This window comes from Mobula birostris, chromosome X, assembly GCF_030028105.1.
Source record: "Mobula birostris isolate sMobBir1 chromosome X, sMobBir1.hap1, whole genome shotgun sequence".
Taxonomy (NCBI): domain Eukaryota; kingdom Metazoa; phylum Chordata; class Chondrichthyes; order Myliobatiformes; family Myliobatidae; genus Mobula; species Mobula birostris.
In genome coordinates, this window is record NC_092402.1 from 63152333 (window position 1) to 63176620 (window position 24288).

The 24288-nt window shown below is 41.0% G+C and overlaps 1 protein-coding gene across 5 annotated transcripts in view; it reads right to left on the reverse strand.

Moving 5' to 3' along the window:
* Positions 1 to 24288, reverse strand: part of smarcd1 (SWI/SNF related BAF chromatin remodeling complex subunit D1) — a 108680-nt gene that overhangs the window by 74176 nt on the left and 10216 nt on the right. For all 5 annotated transcript variants that reach the window (XR_011883927.1, XR_011883928.1, XR_011883926.1 and 2 more), the window contains exons 2-11: positions 19944 to 20137; positions 18815 to 18857; positions 17882 to 18004; positions 14398 to 14520; positions 13625 to 13741; positions 12966 to 13067; positions 7622 to 7783; positions 1613 to 1710; positions 709 to 844; positions 76 to 198 (exon numbers count right to left, since the gene is read on the reverse strand). Coding sequence is in view for 2 of the 5 variants with exons in the window: in XM_072249554.1 (XP_072105655.1) it covers positions 76 to 198; positions 709 to 844; positions 1613 to 1710; positions 7622 to 7783; positions 12966 to 13067; positions 13625 to 13741; positions 14398 to 14520; positions 17882 to 18004; positions 18815 to 18857; positions 19944 to 20137 (1221 nt within the window). In the remaining 3 variants the exon portion in view is untranslated. The remainder of the gene's footprint in view (positions 1 to 75; positions 199 to 708; positions 845 to 1612; positions 1711 to 7621; positions 7784 to 12965; positions 13068 to 13624; positions 13742 to 14397; positions 14521 to 17881; positions 18005 to 18814; positions 18858 to 19943; positions 20138 to 24288) is intronic.

Genomic DNA, 24288 nt, shown 5'->3' on the forward strand with positions numbered 1-24288 from the left:
ATAGAGTGGAAAGTGCCTTTAAAATGGCTAGCCTAAAAAGGAACTTAACATGAATGCAGCTGGTAAAATACGTACCTTCAGGTCACGGCACTGTGACTGCAGCCAGTCATTGATAAAGCCCTGTGGATCTCTGGCAAAGCTCAACATGAACTCTCTCTGTGTCTTGAGCTGGTTAATGGTCTCAATTGTTTCATGAATCTGTAAGAGTAAAACACCAAGATTATTCAGTTTAAATATAAAAATCACACAGAAATCTACCTTCACTGGAAAAGCTAAGGCTGAGATGCCATTTTGTATCTGATACAGAAAATACACAATTTATCCAGTCCATGGAAGTTATTCAGATAATCCCTTTTTTGCATGCTCTTCACTTTAATATTAAAACAACAGGCCACTAATTCCTTGAGCAAATCTGAATTTTTATACTTTATATTTTTGTACTTTCATTTTTTAATACTTTTACCTTCATCACTGCTGTGCAATATTTAAAGCATACAAACATAAATCATACAGAAATACTCAAGAACCTACAATCTCCATACTCAGTACTACAAATATTTAAGTGTTTAAAAATAGCCATCTGACAAGAGTGAGAAGCACAGTGAGAAGCTTCACTTTAGATTTAATTCTATACACTGGATTTCTTCAGCATTACCTGTGTTCTCAGAAGGACAAATGCATTCTTTAGTTAGAACATTCCAGGCTAACCTTATTATCGAGAGCAGCAATCTCCTGCTGGCTAGCAGTAGATAGGAGAAAGGAGTTCATCTGAGTCTTCAATGTGTCATCCACCTCTACATCAATATCGTAACAAGCAGTCTTCTTCTGATCATTTGGGTCCACACTGAAACATCGAATGGACAGGGTTATACAAGGACAAAAGCACACAATTAAGCTATAGTTAAATTGGGTCCAATAGAGCAGACTGATCACAGGTTGATCCAAAACAAGCTAACTACTGTTTAAGCCTCAATTGACACATCCATGGAGAAAAACTAACTGCAAGGAGCTTGTTATTTTACCTTACTTTTTAAATGTATTCATAGATAATGTATTTAAATTGATTTTATTATTTTAATAACTGTTTACAGATGTACAATTGTAATTACAACCAGCTGCCAGTAGTGGAACTGGAAAAGATTTGGAGTGGGATAGATAGAGTGGAGGCATCCAGAACCAAGGGCATAATTTCAATACAAGGATTGGCTGTTCAAGACAAGAAATTAAGAATACCTTAGAGTTGTGAAGGTGAAGTCATTGAATACATTGACAAATGTGAGATACAAGAGAGTAAAGGGAGAGAGTGGGAAGTAGTACTGAAGCTACAAATGATCAGCCATAACCTCATTGAGTGGTGTAGGCTTTAGGGACCTTATGCTTCTTCAGTTCTTACATAAAATTAGAATAAGTATGACACTTTACAAAGCTTAAAACGATTGAAAATTTACAGCAAACCAGAAATAGAACCCATCCAATGAACTTAAGTTAGAATCAAACAGCACACACAAAATGCTGGAGGAACTCAGCAGGCCAGGCAGCATCTATGGAAAAAAGTAGAGTCATCGTTTTAGGCCGAGTCCTGTACAGCAGTTTCAATGTCAACAATATTCACCTGATAATATGGTTGATAATAATTGGCTCAGGGGGCATCAGCAGAGCATGTAGTCTCTGAGGGATTTCAGAGAACTTCATTCGATGACATTCAAAGATCTGTAACAAAAGAGGCACACTCAATATACATATGGTCCTCTTTTCAAAGGAGAGCTGTGTACATAACTTTTAAAATTTGTTAAAACACTAAAACATAATATCCAAAATTCAATTAGAACTCTAGACCAAGTACTGGCCGAGATTTTAAAGTGTCAATGAAAGTCTCAGTCTTCACTGTAATAGCTGCTGTAATTGACAGCAACATTAGGATTTCAGTACAGGTTTCCCCACCACCTGAAGGTAGAGCGTTCCTATGAAACGGTTCGTAAGCCGAAATGTCATTAAGTGAAGAAGCAATTACCATTTATTTATATGGGAAAGTTTTGTCAGCGTTCGCAGACCCAAAAATAACCTACCAAATCATGCCAAATAACACATAAAACCTAAAATAACAGTAACATATAGTAAAAGCAGGAATGATATGAAAAATACACAGCCTATATAAAGTAGAAATACTTTTCCACAATCATTGCTGGCACTGTTCTCCGAAGCGAAAATCTCACGCAAGCGCTCTCAGCAGAAAATCTCACGCCAGGGCTGTTGGCAAAAATTCTCTCTCCAGTAACCTTTAGGCTATGGAGCTGCCAAATCATACCAAATAACACATAAAAATACACAGCCGATATAAAGTAGAAATAATGTATGTACAGTGTAGTATCACTTACCGGAATTGGGAAAGCACGGAGCACACTGATGATGGTGTGTTCGGCTGAGTTGTCGGAGTTTGGGTGGTGCAGTGGTCCCCACCTTCCGGGCCACCGACCGATACCGATCCACGAAGCATGCAGGGGTACAGTGGTAGCCGGGAGGCACACAGCACATCTTTAAGAAAAAAGCCGAAATAAACAAGTTAATTAATTAGGTGCCGCCCGGCATGTAATTGTCGGCCCAGATCAATGCCGATTGCATCATCTCTGATCTGGGCCGACAATTACGTGTCGGGCGACACCTAATTAGTTAGCATGTTTATTTCGGCTTTTTTCTTAAAGATGTGCTGTGTGCCTCCCGGCTACCACTGCATTCTCCGCGAATTGGTATCTGTCCGTGGCCTGGGGGTTGGGGTGGTGGGACACTGGGGTGTCATCTCGTTGTCTGTTTCCATTAGAGCAGGCAGCTCATCTTTTTCTATGTCTGCCCGCCTGGATGTCGAAGGTCGAGGTTTGTCATCTGCTGTGGCTCATGTGGAAGGCTTGCTTGACTGCTGAGCCTCGCGCATTTTTCTATCATACAGTTTTTTGTAAACACTCAAGCCATCCTGCAAATATCCCTTAAACCGACGTACCCTTTCAAAATTAAAGTCGTACTTTATCACTGCAGCCAAAATCTCACGCAGTTGCTTCACTTTCGCTACTGCATTCGGTTTCGATTGTTATCCTTTCCTCTTACAATTGCATCAGCTCTTCATCTATCAGATCTTGGTCATGAGATGCCAAAACCTCTTCAACTTCATCTTTGTCAGCTTCCACAAGCCAAACTCACGTTGTCCTTACTTCGTTCACCACAATCGAAACGTTTAATTATGTCTAGTTTTACGCTAAGTGTAACACCCTTGCGAGCTCTTTTAGGCTTTTCCAACACCTTAGAACTCATCTTGCAAACGGTTGCTCACAGGCACGTGTTTCAGCAATGCCGTTCCGAATCCGGGGGAGAGCAGCTGTTTGGGGCGCGCGCTGCCTTCTTATCGCGCGCTGATTTTTTATCGCCGCTGATTTTTTCGTAACAGTGAAAACACCTTCTGAAAGCGAAAACAGGGTACTAATGTAGGTCTTTCGTAACACTGAGGTTTCATAAAATGAACGTTCGAAAAGCGGGGGACACCTGTATTTCCAAGCACAGAAATCTACAAGTTATTGTCAGGGGACTGCCTCTGGGTAAGTCGGGCATGTTGAAGTCTGGATTCTTTGTGAAGTTAAGTGTAAAAGTGCAAACTAATTGTAAATATCTTATACTGTGTTCCAGATTCATGGAAGAGTCCTGTGCCAAGCGAAAGGAAGGCACAACTGAGCATTCTCTCTTGATTTAAATGGAGCACATAGCTACAGGAGTCTTTCCTGGATTATTAGCTCAGAATTTTTAATGAGAATTTTTTTTGAGAAGGTTGTGCTTTGCTCATTTTGATTTTTTTTGTGTTTAACCAAGTACTCTGGTACAAGCTTTTAAATGTCACTGAATGCCCTAACCATTCAGCATATTTTAATGTTTTGATTGTTCTGTTCACTTTCAGGGACATGAACCAGTCCTCTCTCAAAGCTTTTTTTTTCTCATCCTTTTCAGAGGTTGAATTACTTTTCCCCCTTCCCCAAAATGACCCTAAACAGGTCAGAAGACTTTCCACTGTGTAAGACCACCAAGAATTCCTACCAGCGATCTCACAAGTTCCCAACAGGATAGCCATAGATCAATAGTGAGTCTCTGCTGAAAACAAAATCCATACCCAAAAGTACCATATTCAACTACAATGTCTGATAAGAGATCAGACTCAGTCTGAAAATCAGTGCGCGTTTAAATTAACACAACCTGAACACGCTTTTAAAAGTCACTTATCCCAAGGCCACATTACTTACGCAGAACGACACATTTGCCTACTTAACTGCTCAAGGCAGATACATTAGGAAGATTTAAAGACTCTTAGATACACACATGGATGATAGAAAAGTGAAGGGCTATGAGGGATGGAAGGGTTAGAGTGATCTTGATGTAGGTTAAAGGGTTAGCACAACATCATGGGCCAAAGGGCCTATACTGTGCTGTAGTACATTGCAATAAAATTAGAAGTACATATATGTACTAATTCATTGCCACAGACAGCAGTGCAGGTAGTAATGGGGGACAAGGAAATGGCAGATGAACTTAAAGTATTTTGCATTAGTTTTCACTGTGGAAGTCACTAGCAGTAGGCCAGAAGTTCGAGTGTCAGGGGGCAGAAGTGTTGTTACTAAGGAGAAAATGCTTGGGAAGCTGAAAGGTCTGAAGGTAGATAAATCACCTGGAACAGATGGACTACACCCCAGGGTTCTAAAAGAGGGCTGAAGAAATTGTGGAGGCATCAGCAATGTTCTTTCACGGATCATTCAATTCTGGCATGGTTCCAGAGGACTGAAAAATTGCAAACTCCGCTCTTTAAGAAGGGAGGGAAGCAAAAGAAAGGAAATTGTAGGCTAGTTAGCCTGATTTCAGTGGTTGGGAAGATGTTGGAGTCCATTATTAAGAAAGAGGCTTCGGGGTACCTGGAGGCACATGATAAAATAGGTCAGCATGGTTTCCTTAAGGAAAAACCTTGCGCGAAAAATCTGTTGGAATTCTATGAGAAAATAACAGGCAGGATAGACAAAGAAGAGACAGTGGATGTTGTGTGCTTGGCTTTTCAGAAAGCCTTTAACAAGGCACCTTACACGAGGCTGTTTAACAAGATAAAAGCACAAGGTGCTGGCGCGGGGGAGGGTCCAGAGGTGGTTTACGAAAATGATTCCGGGATTGAAAGGCTTGTCATATTAGGAGTGTTTGATGGCTCTGAGCCTCTCCTCACTGGAATTCAGAAGAATGAGGGGTGGTTTCATTGAAATCCTATCAAATGTCAAAAGGCCTTGATGTGGAGAGGGTGCTTCCTATGGCAGGGTGAGTCTAAGACCAGAAGACACAGCCTCAAAATAGAGGGGCGTCTTTTTAGAATGGAGATGAGGAATTTCATTAGCCAGAGATTTAATTTGTGGAATTCGTTGCCACAGGCGGCTGTGGAAGAAGAGTCATTGGGTATATTTAAGGTAGAGGTTGATAGATTCTTGATTAGTCAGGACATGAAGGAATACGAGGAGAAAGCAGGAGATTAGGGCAGACTCAATGGGGCAAATGGCCTAATACTGCTCCTATATCTTATGGTCTTATGCTTTTAATTCTTTTTAAAATCATTCCAGCCTCAAAGAATCATGGCTAAATCAACTTCGTATGCATAGCACCACATGGCTAATCAGTCTTAAAGTTCTGAGCACATCTCCTTAACCACACCTATAAGCCAAACCAAGCATTTATGGTGCAAGTTTCAATGACCCATTTTGCTGACAGCTTGAAATGTCAGTCCTACGTCCATTTGAATTGTTTAATACTCTCCATAATGTTACTAGTTCTAGGCACTCAGAACTGGCTGGAAGGAGATTTTCAGTTCCAGGAACTAAGGGTGAGAAAAAGAAAGAAACACTGATGTAGTGTTTTAGTCGCAATGGTTGTTCTTATTGCCTGCCTGTACAATTTCAATAAAGAGCCAAGCATTAGAAGTACATCCTAAAAGGCACACATTTACTCTGTCTTGATATCTAAAGTTACGTTTTTCTGACTAAACCAAAAACTTACTTTAATAAAGGCAAGTGGACTGAAAGACGATCCAACCCAAGGAAAATTCCTGGTTAGGTGACTGATAAGCTATAGTTTCCACTGTAATGCCAGGTATGGTGTGGCCATCTACAAAATGCAGGTGCCACCAACACAAAGGCTACCTCTAGTGTTGATCATTTTACAGGCCAGCTAGTTTGTGGGAAGCTGGGTGGAAAAGAGCGTGATACAGCTTCTATAAGCACCGTGCAGCCAAACTCAACTGTTGAATAGAGGGGCTGTTTAATGCAATCAGTGGTTAAAGACACTCAAGTTGTAGCTTGCTCCAGATGTTCCAACATAGCCATGATCAGAGGTGCTATATTCAGAGACAATTGAGAGTAAAAAAATGTGTGTAGAAATCAGAAAATTAAACCAACCTTCACTATCCTTCACTGACTCAGTCAGTCATCATTAGCATTACAGTGTGCATATCTGTCAGTTGTCATCAGAGGATGAGGAGACTGGAATACCATGACTTTAACAGGATGCAATACAAAGGAATGCAGAATGGAATCTAGTCTAATAATACTTCCTGCAATTTGTGAAAGGAAAGCACCACTGCAGAGCAAAGAAAGCACCCACTGACTTCTTCCCAACAACTCTTAACAAGATTTCACTAGCCAGTAAAGGCAAAATGAACAAATCTAAAGGAACTAGCCAGAAATTTCAAAAATAGGGTGGGTTTTAAGGAGTGCAGTAAAGGAGGAAAGTAAAGGAGGAAAGAAAAGGGGAAGAAAAAAAAGAGTTCAAGGGAATTCTATAGTGAGGGCCTAAGAACACTGAAGGCGTGAATACCAATGCTGCAGGAAAAAAAGGAATGTACGAGAAAATAATCTATAAATTTGCTAAGTATGCATTTTTGTAGCTTTTGTGCAAAGTAAATGCCAAGCAAATTGGTATTTGCAAAGACTACATCCAAGAGTATTTATCCATGAAGTGGAAGCAACATCTCTAATGCCAGAGCACTTGAGTCCACACCATTCAGACAAATCACTTCATCAATCCTGGTTATCATTCATTTTCATACATTCTAATGCTAATATAAACAGGTTTAGAACAATGTTTTGGAGCTATTAATAAGTCGAAGTGCTCTGGTATTTGGTCCTGTATGGGCAATTGCTCAAATGGGCATAGCTTAGATGGGCATCTTGGTTGGCATGGAGCAGCTGGGCCGAAGGGCCCATTTCTGTCTTGTACAACTCTATGTAACTGAGTTCCCAAGCTTCTGCAGGCTATGTAGCTTGCATGACATATTTTCCAGCTTATCTTGCTTGAAATCATGCACTTGAGTATAATTGTTGGACAAATTTCAAGTCAGAACACTAGAACCTCCTGATATAACTAGAGATACAAGGGAATTAATAGCACCCACTTGAACCAGCTCCCAAAAACTAAAATCTTGGCTTCCCTGTACTATCAATTATAAATCAAAAGATCAAACCTTTCTTGCACAAACTAACTTGGAAGCTGCATGTTTAAACACTATCTGGTCAACCCCACTGATCCTATTTATTAAACTACAGGTGCCTAGCACATCAATGATTACCTGTTGGAGGTATCTGTCACAGTTGATGAACTCTCGTTCATGAGAATCCTGCAGCTTGTGGGTTTTAATGTACTGCCAGAGAGCTTGGATGATAACAGGTCGAGTCTGAGTGTGTATGCCCAGCAGTCGTGCCAGTCGAGGATCCAGTTTAAACTGGGGTGGCTGGGAAAGAAAATATAAATAAATCACTATTCATAGGCAGCAAAGCCACTACCTAAATATCCATCAAGCATCTGATCAATGTCATATACAGGTTTCTAATGTTCTCTGCAGGATATTATGATCTGAAGTTAACGTATTGCTGCCACCCTGAGGCTGTACTGAGACTGCATTCAAGACATTACCACCGTCCATAGAACTCAAATTTGTTCATCGTAACCAAATATGCCAGCAATTAGGCCTATAAAAGGAATGAAAGGTTCAAAATTGGTCAATTAATGAGAGGTTCATTTTGAGGTAGCATATAGCATTTCTGTTGCTTACTGTCTAGAGTGACCCTTTCAGCAGAGGGCACAATGATGAAATACTACAAGCAGAGGTTACCAAAGCTGTGCTTATTGACTAATCTCATTCTTCAACATAGATGCTTTCACACTGTGGATTTTGGCCCTTCACTTGAGTTTCTCAATTTTAGAGATTATCTGAAATAGGTGAAGTGATTATCAACAGGAGAACAGAGCCCTGAACTTTGCCCAAAGACAACATGGTCCATTTGCAATGGCAAACTGTAAATAAAATACAATGATAAATCCTCTAAACATTCACAGATTTAATGGTACCTGAAGATTTAGCAAGGGAACATTATAAACTATTATGCTGCTTTCTGTCAACACTTCAAACTTCTATGAATCAGAATTCAGCTTTGTTTGTTGTATAGGTCCTTATTCATCCCGTCTTCATGGTTGCTGGTGCTTTCTCCTATCATACCTGATTACCACTTATTCATGTGTAGGTTTGAATAACAAGCAGTGGCAGAATATTCGTTAAGAGTTTTAACAAAACTTTTAATATTGATTGAGTTTTAATATTGATTGGCACCTGATTAGTTCCAAGGGTTTAGATGGGGCAGAATTTGTTAAGTGTGTCCAGGACTGATTCCTGTCACAGTATGTGGACAGGCCGACAATGGGGAATGCCATACTAGATCTAGTACTAGGTAATGAACCGGGTCAGGTCACAGATCTCTCAGTGGGTGAGCATCTGGGGGACAGTGACCACCGCTCCCTGGCCTTTATAATTATCATGGAAAAGGATAGAATCAAAGAGGACAGGAAAATTTTTAATTGGGGAAAGGCAAATTATGAGGCTATAAGGCTAGAACTTGCGGGTGTGAATTGGGATGATGTTTTTGCAGGGAAATGTACTATGGACATGTGGTCGATGTTTAGAGATCTCTTGCGGGATGTAAGGGATAAATTTGTCCCGGTGAGGAAGATAAAGAATGGTAGGGTGAAGGAACAATGGGTGACAAGTGAGGTGGAAAACCTAGTCAGGAGGAAGAAGGCAGCATACATGAGGTTTAGGAAGCAAGGATCAGCTGGGTCTATTGAGGAATATAGGGAAGCAAGAAAGGAGCTTAAGAAGGGGCTGAGAAGAGCAAGAAGGGGGCATGAGAAGGCCTTGGCGAGTAGGGTAAAGGAAAACCCCAAGGCATTCTTCAATTATGTGAAGAAAAAAAGGATGACAGGAATGAAGGTAGGACCGATTAGAGATAAAGGTGGGAAGATGTGCCTGGAGGCTGTGGAAGTGAGCGAGGTCCTCAATGAATACTTCTCTTTGGTATTCACCAATGAGAGGGAACTTGATGATGGTGAGGACAATATGAGTGAGGTTGATGTTCTGGAGCATGCTGATATTAAGGGAGAGGAGGTGTTGGAGTTGTTAAAATACATTAGGACAGATAAGTCCCCGGGGCCTGACGGAATATTCCCCAGGCTGCTCCACGAGGCGAGAGAAGAGATTGCTGAGCCTCTGGCTAGGATCTTTATGTCCTCGTAATGGTACCAGAGGATTGGAGGGAGGCGAATGTTGTTCCCTTGTTCAAAAAAGGTAGTAGGGATAGTCCGGGTAATTATAGACCAGTGAGCCTTACGTCTGTGGTGGGAAAGCTGTTGGAAAAGATTCTTAGAGATAGGATCTATAGGCATTTAGAGAATCATGGTCTGATCAGGGACAGTCAGCATGGCTTTGTGAAAGGCAGATCGTGTCTAACAAGCCTGATAGAGTTCTTTGAGGAGGTGACCAGGCATATCGATGAGGGTAGTGCAGTGGATGTGATCTATATGAATTTTAGTAAGGCATTTGACAAGGTTCCACACGGTAGGCTTATTCAGAAAGTTAGAAGGCATGGGATCCAGGGAAGTTTGGCCAGGTGGATTCAGAATTGGCTTACCTGCAGAAGGCACAGGGTGGTGGTGGAGGGAGTACATTCAGATTGGAGGATTGTGACTAGTGGTGTCACACAAGGATCTGTTCTGGGACCTCTACTTTTCGTGATTTTTATTAACGACCTGGATGTGGGGGTAGAAGGGTGGGTTGGCAAGTTTGCAGACGACACAAAGGTTGGTGGTGTTGTAGATCATGTAGAGGATTGTCAAAGATTGCAGAGAGACATTGATAGGATGCAGAAGTGGGCTGAGAAGTGGCAGATGGAGTTCAACCCGGAGAAGTGTGAGGTGGTACACTTTGGAAGGACAAACTCCAAGGCAGAGTACAAAGTAAATGGCAGGATACTTGGTAGTGTGGAGGAGCAGAGGGATCTCGGGGTACATGTCCATAGATCCCTGAAAGTTGCCTCACAGGTGGATAGGGTAGTTAAAGCTTATGGGGTGTTAGCTTTCATAAGTCGAGGGATAGAGTTTAAGAGTCGCGATGTAATGATGCAGCTCTATAAAACTCTGGTTAGGCCACACTTGGAGTATTGTGTCCAGTTCTGGTCACCTCACTATAGGAAGGATGTGGAAGCATTGGAAAGGGTACAGAGGAGATTTACCAGGATGCTGCCTGGTTCAGAAAGTATACATTATGATCAGAGATCAAGGGAGCTAAGGCTTTACTCTTTGAAGAGAAGGAGGATGAGAGGAGACATGATAGAGGTGTACAAGATAATAAGAGACATAGATAGAGTGGATAGCCAGTGCCTCTTTCCCAGGGCACCACTGCTCAATACAAGAGGACATGGTTTTAAGGTAAGGGGTGGGAAGTTCAAGGGGGATATTAGAGGAAGGTTTTTTACTCAGAGAGTGGTTGGTGTGTGGAATGCACTGCCTGAGTCAGTGGTGGAGGCAGATACACTAGTGAAGTTTAAGAGACTACTAGACAGGTATATGGAGGAACTTAAGGTGGGGGGTTATATGGGAGGCAGGGTTTGAGGGTCGGCTCAACATTGTGGGCCAAAAGGCCTGTACTGTGCTGTACTATTCTATGTTCTAGTTAGGCTGCATTTCAGTATTGCACACAGTTCTGGTCACCTCATTATAAGAAGGATGTCGAAGCTTTGGAGAGGATGCACAAGAGGTTCACCAAGATGTTGCTTGGATTAGAGGTCATGTACTATAATGAGAGGTGGACAAACTTGGGTTGTTTTCTGGAGCAGTGGAGGCTGGGGGGAGATCCGAGAGGTTTATAAGACTATGAACAGCATAGAGTAGGTCATAGACAGTATCTTTTTCCCATGGTTGAAATGTCAAATACCAGAGGGCATGCATTTATGGTGAGGGGGCAATTTCCAAAGAAGTGAGGGGCAATATTTTTTTTTTTTTTTTTTAAAAGCACAAGATGGTAGGTGTCTAGAATGCACTGCCTGGATGGTGGTAGAGACAGAAACTTTACAGATTTTTAACAGACTTCTAGATAGGTACATGAATGTGAGGAGAATGGAAGGACATGGACATTGGATCCTTGACTTCCTGATCAGGAGACCACAGTCTGGGTAGATTGGAAAGAACATCTTCTCCTTGCTGACAATCAACACTAGCATACCTCAAGGATATGTGCTTCACTCACTGCTCTACTCTCTCTGCACCTGCGACTGTGTGGCTAGGCACAGCTCAAATGCCAATTGTTGCTGGCAGAATTTCAGATGGTGACAAGGTAGTATACAAGAGCAAGAAAGATCAGCTGGCTCAGTGGTGTCACAGCAACAATCTTACATTCTATGTCAGTAAGACCAATGAACTGATTGTGGATTTCAGGAAAGGTAAGTCAAGGGAACACTTACCAGTCCTCATAAAGGAATTAGAAGTGGAAAGGGCGAGCATTTTCAAGTTCCTGGGTGTCAACATCTGAGGATCAATCCTGGGCCCAACATATTGATGCAATTACAAAGAAAGCACGACAGTGGCTATATTTCATTAGGAGTTTGAGGAGATTTGGTATGTCACCAAAGACACTTGCAAATTTCTACAGAGGTATTGAACAGGTTACATCACTATCTGGTATTGAGCGGCTACTGCACGGGATCAGAAAAGGCTGCAGAGGGTTGTAAACTCAGCCAGCTCCATCATGGGTACCAGCTTCCCCAGCATCCAGGACATCTTCAAAAGGCGATGCCTCAAAAAGGCAGCATCCATCATTAAGGACCCCCATCACCCAGGACATGCCCTCTTTTCATTGCTGTCAGAGGTACAGGAGCCTGAAGACACACACTCAATACTTCAGGAACAACTTCTTCCCCTCTCCCATCAGATACTTGAATGGACAATGAACCCATAAACACCTTACTATTTTTCTCTCTTTTTGCACTACTTATTTAATTTTATATATACTTCTTAATGTAATTTAGTTTTTTTTTATTATGTATTACAATGCACTGCTGCCGCAAAACAACAAATTTCATGACATATGCCGGTAATATTAAACCTGATTCTGACTGTGTGGGCAGAAGAGATTAGTTTAGTTAGCCATTTGATTACTAATTTAATTGGTTTGGCACAGCATTGTAGGCTGAAGGGTCAGTTCCTCTGCAGTACTGCTCTGTTCTATTACATTGATATTATTAGACTAGCAGAGAAAACTCAATCGTGCTTTTCTTTGCTGTCCATAAATGCACTGTCAGCAGAAGTCAGGCAGGGTCAGCCCCCTGGCTATCTTATTTTCTTTGTATGAGTCAAGGACAATGCACTATCAGTTCAGCTAGAATCCATTAAACTCAGCACAGACCGGTGGTTAAATCAAGAGCTCATCGAGGTGTATTTAGTGCCTTTAACCAACTAAGCCACTGGGCACCCCAAATGTATTTTAAGCACATTGCAATTACACCTTTTACCAGCTCTGGATAATTTAGTACCTCAAAGGAAAATTTTTTTTTGGATTTAATATGCTCAACTCAACCAATTTTGCTTACCTGGTAATCCAGCATCAGCAAGACTGTGCAACGCACATTCATATCTCCTGGTCTTTTCACTTGGAAACCATCAGTCTCTTGGGTTGTGGCTGTTCTATGCCACTAAAATAGATAACAGAGTACAGTTACCATACGGTATAGCCAAGAACACCAGGTTCATTTAGAAAGTACATCAGTAGGTTTCTTCCCAGCTCAGTCATGCTCTCACTCATGACCCTTGCAACTGCATGAGTGCATGCCCTGATTTAAACAAGCGTTTGAACCCAGTTAGGTTTATATTTGCTATTCAAGGTCTTGTGTCACCAAAGTGTTTAGTCTAACTTCTAGTCTGAGATACCAGGGTTGCCAGGGGAAGTGGCGGAAACAGATAATGTTTAAGAAGCATCCAAGTGCACGAACAGGAAAGGAATGGAGGGAAGGGATATAGACTGTGCAGGCAGGTGGGAGAGGTTTAAACTGGCATGGTTGGCATAGACATTGTGGGCTGAAGGGCCTGTTCCTGTGCTGCCCTGTCATATGTCTTCAGCAAGAAGGAGGGTGATGTAATGTCCGAGGCTACTACCACCAGGTCACTAAAATCATCAGTACACTTGAAACAAAACGGTTTAAGGCACTTGAACTATTCACTTACAGTTCACACATCTCTCCAGTACGCTTACCTCAACCAGATGATTGTCAGGGCCATAGAGATCTTTATCCAGTTCAATCACAAGGGATTTGAAGAATGAGGAAAACTTCCGCTTTTGTTTGGTGGCATCATACTTTGAAACAGCTGACTGCACATGCACAAAAAAAAAATTCATGAGCTGCCTGCAGCTTGATAGAAAGCTAGATGACTGAGTTGAGGCCCTCCATTGGTTGGGTTTGACTATGGATATTGTGTCCTACGTGATACGCAAGCCAGGTCGAAGATGACTGATACCATCCGTTTTGCACTTTCCAGTGACCACTTTCAACCTACTACCCACCCACTAATCATTCTCTCGTAGCCCGTCACATCAACATGCCTTCTCTGGCTGACCACCAATCAACCTGCACCCAAGCTTGCTGTTGGATTGCAAGAGGGGATGTAACAATAATCCAGGAATATATATTTTTATTAATTGCCTCCCAGTCCCACCATCATCATGCCTGGGTTCTGCATCATGCCTTCCTACAAAAGGACAAAGTACAAGGAAAAAATGGAGCGCACAACCCATGAGAGCATGCTGATAAGTGCAGCCGTGTAAATTTCTGATGACTTTCATGAACAGAACCTAGCTGCCTTATTCATTACACTGTTGCTAAGGAAGGGAAATAATGCTACATGAAGCAGAAAAACAAACATATCCCTGCTTCAGTCAAGCTATTATCTTAGAAATTAAATGAAAACTTAGTTTTAGATGATACATGTTAGAACTGCTGGAGGCAGAAAGGGAAATACAAATCTTACATCCTCCAGAAGCCTTCCTTCTACACGAAGCTCCCAGGATGCCACAGTTCCTTCTCCATCTTCTGCATCTGGTTTTGCAGGGTTGAATGTATTTGAGATAAATATACGAAGCTTTCTCTTTTGCTGAAAAAAAGAGCAATCGGGAGTTCAAAGTACAGGTATCCCACAATTTTACAAAGAGCCTATGTCCTGGAAAAATGCTACTTTAAGCAGTAATTTCAATTTTCCATGTTTTTTCAATGAAAAAGCTCAGGCTGCATTGAGAGCTCAAGTTTCAATTAAAAACACTTAAATAATAAAAAATACATCAATACAGGGAACAGAAAATAATAAGTTGTATTAACCTTTAAACTCCAAATAACAGGTGTTATGTAACCACAAAGGGAATTCTCCAAATGAAACCTAAAAGAAGGTGCTTTCTCTCACTCCCTCAGCTCTCATCAGCTGCCTCCCAACCCAACCCACAGGTTTCACCCCGCCCTACTCTTTCTCCTCCATCACCATCTCAACTCTCTTTCTCCCCACACAGACATCCTTCAACACTCTCAGGCAGTTACATCTCAAGTGGTTTGCAATTTCTATTGACACAGCTAAGCAGCTGCTACTGAACTGGGATTTGAACTGTGTTTATTGCTAACTTTAAATATTGCTCATTTTAGCACAGAAAGCCTCAAATTGAGAACATGTAACTGAAGTGTCACTTGTGTTATAGCAATTATAAATTGAACATTCAGAAATTTAGAGGTGGCTGGACTTTTTTCTTTCAGTTATGCAGACCTATTACCAATGTACTGAGCTACCTCTAAACCAACTACAAAGAATGCAACACTTTAGAAACAACACTTAATCTTTGCTCACTGATATCCAGTTTGGGTTTCACCAGCACCTCTCAGCTCCAGATTTCAAAGTTCAAAATAAATTTATTATCAAAGTGCATACGTCACCATATACTACCCTGAGGTTCATTTTTTGTGGACATTCACAGTACAAATAAAAATCAACAGAATCAATGAAAAACTACACACAAAGATGGATCAACAGCCAATGTGCAAAAGACAACAAATTGTGCAAATACAAAAAGAAAAAAGTAAAATAATAAGCAAAAAATAATATTGAGAACATGACTTGTACAGTCCTTGAAAGTGAGTCCATAGGTTGTGGAAAGTGTTCAATGATGGGACGAGTGAAGTTATCTACTATGGTTCAGGAGCCTGATGGTTGTAGGGTAATAACTGTTCCAGAACCTTGTGGCATGGGACCGAAGGCCTCCTCCTTGGTGACAGCAGCAAAGCGAGATCATGTCCTGGATGGTGGAGGTCCTTGCACTATATTATGGACAAGAGCTGAATTCAGAAGTGAGTAAGAGTGATTATCCTTGATATCATGGCAGTATTTGACCAAGTGTGGCCTTAAGAAGCCCTGGTGAAACCAAAATCAATGCACTCCAGTGGTTGGAGACATATTCCACATAAAAGATAGTGGCTGTGGTTGTTGGAGGTCAACCACACAGCCCCAAGATATCTTTCTAATAATTCCCCAAAGGCAGTATATGAGACACTACCATCTTCAGCTACTTCATCGATGACGTCCATTCTATCATACATGGGGCTTTCACTGATAACTGTACAACGCTCAATGTAACAAGACCTATGTAACACAATGGCAGATAACCTTCATATCATAAAAGTGGTGGGTAATGACCAGCTCCAACAAGAGAAAATCCTCTCACCTTCTTCAACACCTTAGTAGCATTACCCATTGCCAAGTTTCTCAACCTCAAAACATCTTGGAATCTTTATTGATTAGAAATTCAACCAGACCAGCCAAGTAACTATAGTTGTTACAGGAGTTTAAAAGCCAAATATTCTGTAGTAAATCACTCATTTTCTGACACCATAAGATCTTTCCAACATCTGCAAGGTATATGTCAGCAACATACACTCTTCAATTGGACAAGTGTATCTCCAACATGAGTCAATAACTTCAACACCATCCACAACAAAGCAACCTGCTCATTTGGCACCCTGTCCACCATCCTGAACATCAACCTCTTCTATCACTAGCAAGCAGCAGCTACAGTGGACACTGCAGTTAATCAATAGCATCTCCCAAATCCATGACCTATCTGACCAAAACAGACATAAACAGCAGGGGATAGGATCACCACCAACCCAGGCTCTCCTCCAAATCATACATCATCCTGACTTGAAAATATATTGCTATTCATTTATTGTCACTGGGTCTGAATCCTGAAACTCCCTCCCGAACAGCACTGTGGGAGCACTTTCACCAGAAGGACTGCAGCAACTCAAGGCAGCAGCTTACCACATCTCCCCACGGGCAACTCACAATGGGTAGTAAATGGTGGCCTTGCCAGGGAATTCCAGATCCAGAAAGCAAATGTATAATTTTAAAAAATCTTCCTTCATTCAGTGTTTAAGTGACCCAAACCTCAGGACAGAGATCAAGAGGTCAGCAAACTTAGGAGAAAGGACAATTATAAAAGACAAAAGCGAATTATCCAAGTCCCTTGACTCCAACATCTATAATTTATTCCTTTTACCCACATTGGCCTGGTAAGTCTAAAGAATTCTGTCCAGCAAAGTTATTTTGTAGCCCCAAATTTTGTTAGATTTCCAATCTACAGTTTAGTTGGAGTACATGGTTTAACTCCACACAACTGGCACACCTTTTCATGAATTAGTGGAGAAACACTGCATAATTCAAGTGTGCAGACCACATTGTGAATTCTTAAGTAGTACTTAGAAAATGGTTATTCCAACTATTAATGTTTCTGCCCCCAATGATAACTCAAGCTTTTGGCTCTCTGAAGGAGACCCATTTATTAATTATCTGCCTTGGCTGCCAAAACAGTGGCTTGAGAAAAATGTATGAATATGCTTGGCTACCCGCACTGTTAAAGTGGATTAAGCGCTGCTAAATTAACCCAGAGGGCACAAATGCAGCATAAGCTATCACAAGCAGATTGATTTGCACAGCCAATAAGCAAATGAAATTGCAACCAGATGCTAAGTGAAGGTTGAGAAAAGAAGACAGAAATGATCTTCAAAGTCCTACAAAGAACATTGAAAGAATCTTTCCTATATTCAAGCTCTACGTAATAATTTGATACATATATTTACAGCATAGGTTCACATATCTCACATAATGACAAACTGACAACAGATTCCAGTTTAGGGAAAAAAGAACAAAAATGCACAGAAACTGAAATGGCACAATGAAGATAACAATTACATTAAAATGAGTTGTACAAGGCATGATTGGCTTTGGTAATACACATTCCTGTTGGCTGTGCACAAATGTTTCATAAAAAAATTTCAAGGAAGTTCTCTCCATTTTTAGAAAACATTTAATACTTGTTTTTGATATTGTTTGAAGTGTAGCCTGATGCTTAAAAACTGTTTTGAGATGCACTAAAATACAGAATCTCTCCAACTAATTGAGATTGCGCAAGTTGTTTTACCTTTATTGGTCTCTTCAATGCTTCCTGGATATCCAGACGTTTTCTCATTATGGTCTGGTCCAACTTCCTCTCAAATGCCAGCAAGTCCATATAGGCTTGAGACTCCGGCACAAGCTCCCGGATCTATGACAAAAAGGTTACATGCACAACGATCGTCACTGGTGAACACAAGCTTACCCTCTTTTCAAACACACATTTGACATCCTCAGTGACTCCGGCATATATTGACTTTTTCTACCTATCCACAATCTTTAATACAGTCAAAGACAACATCCTTTGTTGTCCAGCTAAGTGTGACCATCCCAACATGGTTCCATTCTTAGCACTCCAAATAAAAAGACTTCCAACAAGTTTACTTCCAAGCCCAGTGGATTTATATTATGACACCACCTGCTCCCTCCTCTTCCATCAACATCTTGCTCCTTGAAGACAAATATGAATGCTTGCACCTGGTTCTACTTCTATGCCATCTCTCAAACACTCCGATATCTGAGCTGATAGACGGCATATCCAACATCCAATCCTGAATGAATCAGGAATTCAAGTTAAACACTGGGAAGTTCAAAGCCAATTCTTTCAGATCCTGTCACAAAACCCTGCGAAATTTCAGTGATTCTAGAATATTTTCACCTACTGTGGGAGGGCAAACCAAAATGTTCTGAATGTAATTTGAAATATGGTTCCAGCAATCAACATTAACATCATCTCCCCTCTCAAAATTGTATCTTACCTCCTAATAAGACCTCCTGGCCACTTCGTATATGTTGATTGACAAAAGATTATGACTAGCTCACCAGAACTACCATCAGCTGGGAAAATTATTACCATCAGTTTGTGACAATTATTTTCTTTTTAATTTGAAAACTTTTGGATTAGCTGCCATAAATAAAGGTGGTGGTGCAAGAAAATATTTCACAAAGAAAAACAACTCACCCTCTGAGGTAGAATTTTATCTGCCATTTTCTTCTTCTTTGCACTGTTTAAATGGAAGAATAAACATGTTACCCAGGCAAATGATCTTCCAAAATTGCCCACTCCAAAATGGAGCCCTTTTAATACTCAGACTGAGTACATGGACCATTAGGATCATGAAGAGATTACCCAGCATAAACAGATATCTGAACAATGTCAAACAAAAACTTAGCAACCACTGACAAAACTGATCGAATGTCAGGTCAAAATGGAGCCACACAGGTCTGGTTGCAAAAAAACAAGCTGCTGGTTCTGCTTTTGTTGCACCCTCTCTTCTCTTAATTGCAAACTCCATGTCTTAAGCTCTAGGTCTGAAGCCTTCCAGCCAATGCCCCAAATCCCTCGATTTTCCCCGCTACTGGAGTAAAACTCAACGAATACAGACCTCGAAGCTATCTGTGAAGCTAGGCAGTCAGTGTCAGTGGGTTTTTTGATGACACAGGAGCAAAGATATCATAGGAGCAGCAAATGCTGCTGTTAATGTAATGTGAACATCCATATTTGCACTTCAGTGAAGAGTCACTGAAGTAGAAAAATCAGTCCAGGAGCATGAATGTAACATTGTGTCCAAACTGCTCTCTTGGTTGAAAGTAACAAATCTTAGCCCATAGCAAAGGGCACAACAGTCCTCACTACTTATATCACTAACCCTCAGGATGAGAGCCACAATCAGCAAATAAGTTACTTCAATGACAAGATACCTGCCATAAACACTGACAAATGGCACATGGCCTGCATACTGTGCTGAGTTTATCCACCAAGCCATCTGGGTCATTTCTCTGCAGCTTTCTCCACATTAATGGAAGACAAGAATAAATATGACAAAGCACAAAGGTAAGTGCATGATCTAAATGGCTAGCTTTTAAGAGTTGGATTGTAGGAAGGATATTGATGCTGTCTGAAAGTACAGAACCACACCTTTGTAATGTGTCAGAAACTTTATAGGAAAGAAAATTAACAAAGTTATCAATTTCCAGAAAGTGCAGAATAATACTTGTGCTCCCGCCCCTGCATACTTTGCCCACTTCAAAGCACACCCTGTTTTCCATAGCCTGTATTGAATGAGAAACTTGAGAGGTACTGGACATACTTGTGATTGCGATTCTGGGCTGCCTGTTGCTGCACCTGTTGAATCTGCTGTGGAGCTGGTCTTTTGCGAGACTGGTCCATCATCGACTGAGGCATGCCTGGTCGAACTGATGGACTCCCAGCATATGAAGGACCCGGTGGACCCATAGAAGCCGCTTGAGGGGGGATGCGGCTGCTGGGAGGCATCCCAGGGCGCTAGTTAGATAGAAGAAAGCAAAATGCAATGTAAAAATTGGTCTCAGTCTTGCTTGGAGCAGCTGAAATCAACAAACATCCAAAGCATAATATAAAATAGTCTTTTTGATCAAATTTGAAAATAATTTAGAAAGCTACAGAGACTCGAAGGCAACAACTTTGAATGGGTTACATTAAAAGTCATATAATACTTTGAAAACCTGCACTATATAACACCCAGAGAGATTATGTCAAGGACTAAGAAACAAAACTATAAACAGTAAGATAGGGGAGCAGCAAGCTCAATTTACAAATGATGAGAATAGCTATTTTAATATTAAATCTCAAGACACCAAAGCTGATTGAGGGTCCTTCGTGCATAGCAAGGCTAGGGACTGTCTGTTCTAAATATGAGCACAACACAAAAAGGAAAAGTTTCCCCGTGAAATGCACTCCCATCTGATCCAATGAAAGACATGGATTAGAAAAGATAATAGGAAAAAAGGGTAATTTACTAGCCTCTTATCCAAAGACTAGCACATGCTCACATTTCCACGGTTTGGAAAATGGGGAGGAGAGTAGAAATAATGGGAGAGTGTAAATAATGCTAATTTACAGAGAAGTTTTAATAGAATTATGCTCTAGAAGCAAGGACATGAAACTGTCAAGCTGGCAGTTCTGCTCTTTTCTCCTTTCACTGTCAAACAGCAGGCAACTGCTGCAATACGAGCCAACATCCAAAATACAAAAACTCCAGTTGTGTTGCTTCAGGGGTAGGGCGGGGGAATTCAACAATAACCAGTAAAAATTACTTGCATAGAAAAAAAAATGAAGCAACTGATCATTAATATGTACATGGGGACAGGCACAGTTGGGTTCCAATTCGATCGGTTGATCTGCTGTACAGAAGGCTGTAATCGATTCTGCAGTCGCTAGGAAATGCAACTAGAAAGAAAATGCAACCCCTTCCTCTCTAGATAAGAGTCAGTTGACAGACAAATCCCCTGAACCCAAAATGCTGCATTACAATTGACAAAAAAAAGCCACACGTTAAGAAATAAATGCTTTGTTAATAAGAAAAGACCCCTTACCCAACCGTAAGCAAGAAATTCAAAGAGTTTGCTCCTGGTTGATGACTGCATGCCACACGTCCCTTTCAAACACCCTTTGTCTGTGTGCTGTGTTCTACTTTACTGCACTCTCGTTTAGCAAGCTGATGCTGTCGCTCTTGGGCATCCGACATTTTATCGTTAGGAAGATGTAATCGCCCCCAACTTTACAAGAATTCCAGCAAATCAACAAACTACAGATGCAACCAATATGTCAGAATATGCTGCGATATGGTTCAGTCCAAGGCTCTTTAACATGTATTCTAAACACCACAAAGAAATGAATCAGTGAAAGACCTTGTAGCAGCAGTTGTCGCGTCACTTGTGCATGCCTTTCAGCTTCATACTACTGCTCTTGCAGGTCTCAGCTAATTAACATCAAGACTCAAAAGAGAAAGGGCCTGTCGGCATTGAGTAAAACAGTTGCCAGCAGTGAAGGGTGTTCAGGAAAAGCCAGGAATATCAGAACAAAGCCAAATGCATTTTATTGTAACAAGACAAAGTTTTAAATGCAGAAAATTTTAAATATTTCAAAACTGTTTCATCGACAGGGGCATCAGCAAAATGCCTTATTAACAGCTAATTACAGAAGATATGTATATAAAGTCTTTGCCACACAGAAGAACAAACAAGGGGATTCAGAATTAAAAGCAGGCATATGTCAAAGGTGGTGTCAAATCTTTGCTGATTTAGACCAATGTTGAATATAAATGTTACCGCGTCAGCCATGACTCAGTGCCTTCATCACAGAATCAGAAGGTTACGAGTTTTGGGCCCAATTCCTTAGACTGATGGGGTTGACACTTCACTTAGCACCCCAGAGTGCTGCACCATCAGAAGTGCAATCCATCAGAAGAGACGCTAATCTGAGGCATATCACCATTCTTAATCTGATGTAATTTATCTCATCCCCACAATGAGAAAAGTGGGGATTTCACCTGGATGGTCTAGCCAACAGTTCTTGCTCAACCAGCAACATCAAACCAGCGTTTTATTCACTATAAAATACAGTGAACACCCTAGGCACATTAAAAGTGTTAGATGGATGCAAGCTTCACCTTTCAAAAGAAGCTATTATTAGGAGGGTAACTTGGTGAAAAAGTAGTTGTATGTATGGAAGGGCAAATGACATAACACCCCAGAGAGCAGAAAGTATGCAGCAATACAGGAACATCTCCAGTGAAGATAACATTAACCAGGTATTCTCCACTATTTACACTGACACCATGACAAGATGGCCACAAAGTAATGAGCCAAACTCAACTTGACATTACTTGCGCAATACAAACATGCCATGTGTCCAAGTTAACTGTTCAATTCACAAGCCATATGCCTATTTAATTTTGCAATCTAAATCTCAAGGATAAAGCTTGATACCAAATGAAGACAACAATGATTTTTGCAGAACATTAAAACAGATTGAAAAGCAAAAAAAGGCAATTTCTAGAAACCCAAAATAAAAAAGTAAAATGCTGTTGATGAACTTAGGAAAAGTGGTTCTTGGTCTGAAATGTATTCTCTTTTCAGCTATTGACAGAAGTGTGACCTGCTGGAGTGTTTCTGGCATCTAATTTTATTGGTTCAATTTGATGCACTATGCTCAACAATAGCAGACTGGCAACAATTTAATTAGACTGCAACAAATGCAAAAGAGAACAACCCAAGATAAAAGAAGTCCTAAAGGAAGATTTGCATTCAATGCTTAGGGGCACAAACATTTTGAGCAAATTCTTAGCTATCCTCATTATCTTAAAGCACTACTAAACCAAATAAGGCTTCTGCTAACATTGTCAGGTGCACTTGAATCTATGACAGCAAACATAGTCCCTGGAAAGACAACTCTGAAATAGCATCGAACTAATGTTGTTCAGATGTATGGGTCTCAGATGTGCTTGCAAATCATAGTCATATATGGACGAATGCACTAGAGGGGGCCGAACTGCCAGCAGTTTGGCTTTGGTCTCACAGTAGTCACAGCATAGTGACACATCTACACAGACCTGGGTTCAATCTCGAGCTCAGGTGCTGTGTCCAGTTTACATGTTTCCCCTCTGACTGCGAGGGCTTTCCACAGGAGCTCCTGTTTCCTCCCACATTCCAAAGACAGGTGGGTTGGTAGGTGAATCGACCCCAATGTGAAGATCAGCAACAGAATCCAGGGAGGATGTGGAGAGAATAAAAGGGATTCGTGTTGGATGGTGCAAATTGGTGTGGGCTTGGTGAGCCAACATCTTTTTTCGCCCTGTATGACTCTGTGACTCAATGAATAAAAACCGAAGAATCCCCTTCCTTGGTGGATATCTGAGAACACTTGCTGAATGAACAGAGTGTGGCTGCATATGTGATTAGCCGCAATGTAAGAACAGGTGAAGAAGCTTAAAATCTTGTATTTGTGAAAGCAAACAGAAGAGGCATGCTAGGGGAAAAAGGTGAAAGTTGAAGCTGTTTGAAATGTAAACATCAGCTGTCTGAAATGTTGGAAGGGCTAAACAGCAAGTTGCGATACCAACTTCATGGTAACAAACAAGGACATGGCTTCAGACTTTCAACACCGAAAAGATTTTTAAAATATCATGGAATCATAGAATGTTACAACATAGGTCTATTGAGTCTGCCTGCTTTTTTCAACATAGAAAAGTATGATTTAGCCATTCACCCCAACATGCCAAAACTGAAGGCATGTAGGCTACTTCCACTTCCCACCTCATGTTCCAGCTCATCGTACTTACTTATCTATGAGAGCATATCATTTCCAATGTGGCCTGCTCCATGGGAAATGCACCACTTCCACTATTTCAGTCAAAGTTGAGTATAAATTATAATAAAAACAGATTCTGAGCAGCTGAAAGAAAAATCAATCTGGCATCTTCCAGTAGAAGAGGTAGAGGCTTCCAATACGAGCTTCCAGTAGAAGTGGTAGAGGCAGGTTTGATTTTGTCATTTAAAAAAAAATTGGATAGGTATATGGACAGGAAAGGAATGGAGGGTTTTGGGCTGAGTGCAGGTAGATAGGACTAGGTGAGAGCAAGCGTTCGGCACGGACTGGAAGGGCCGAGATAGCCT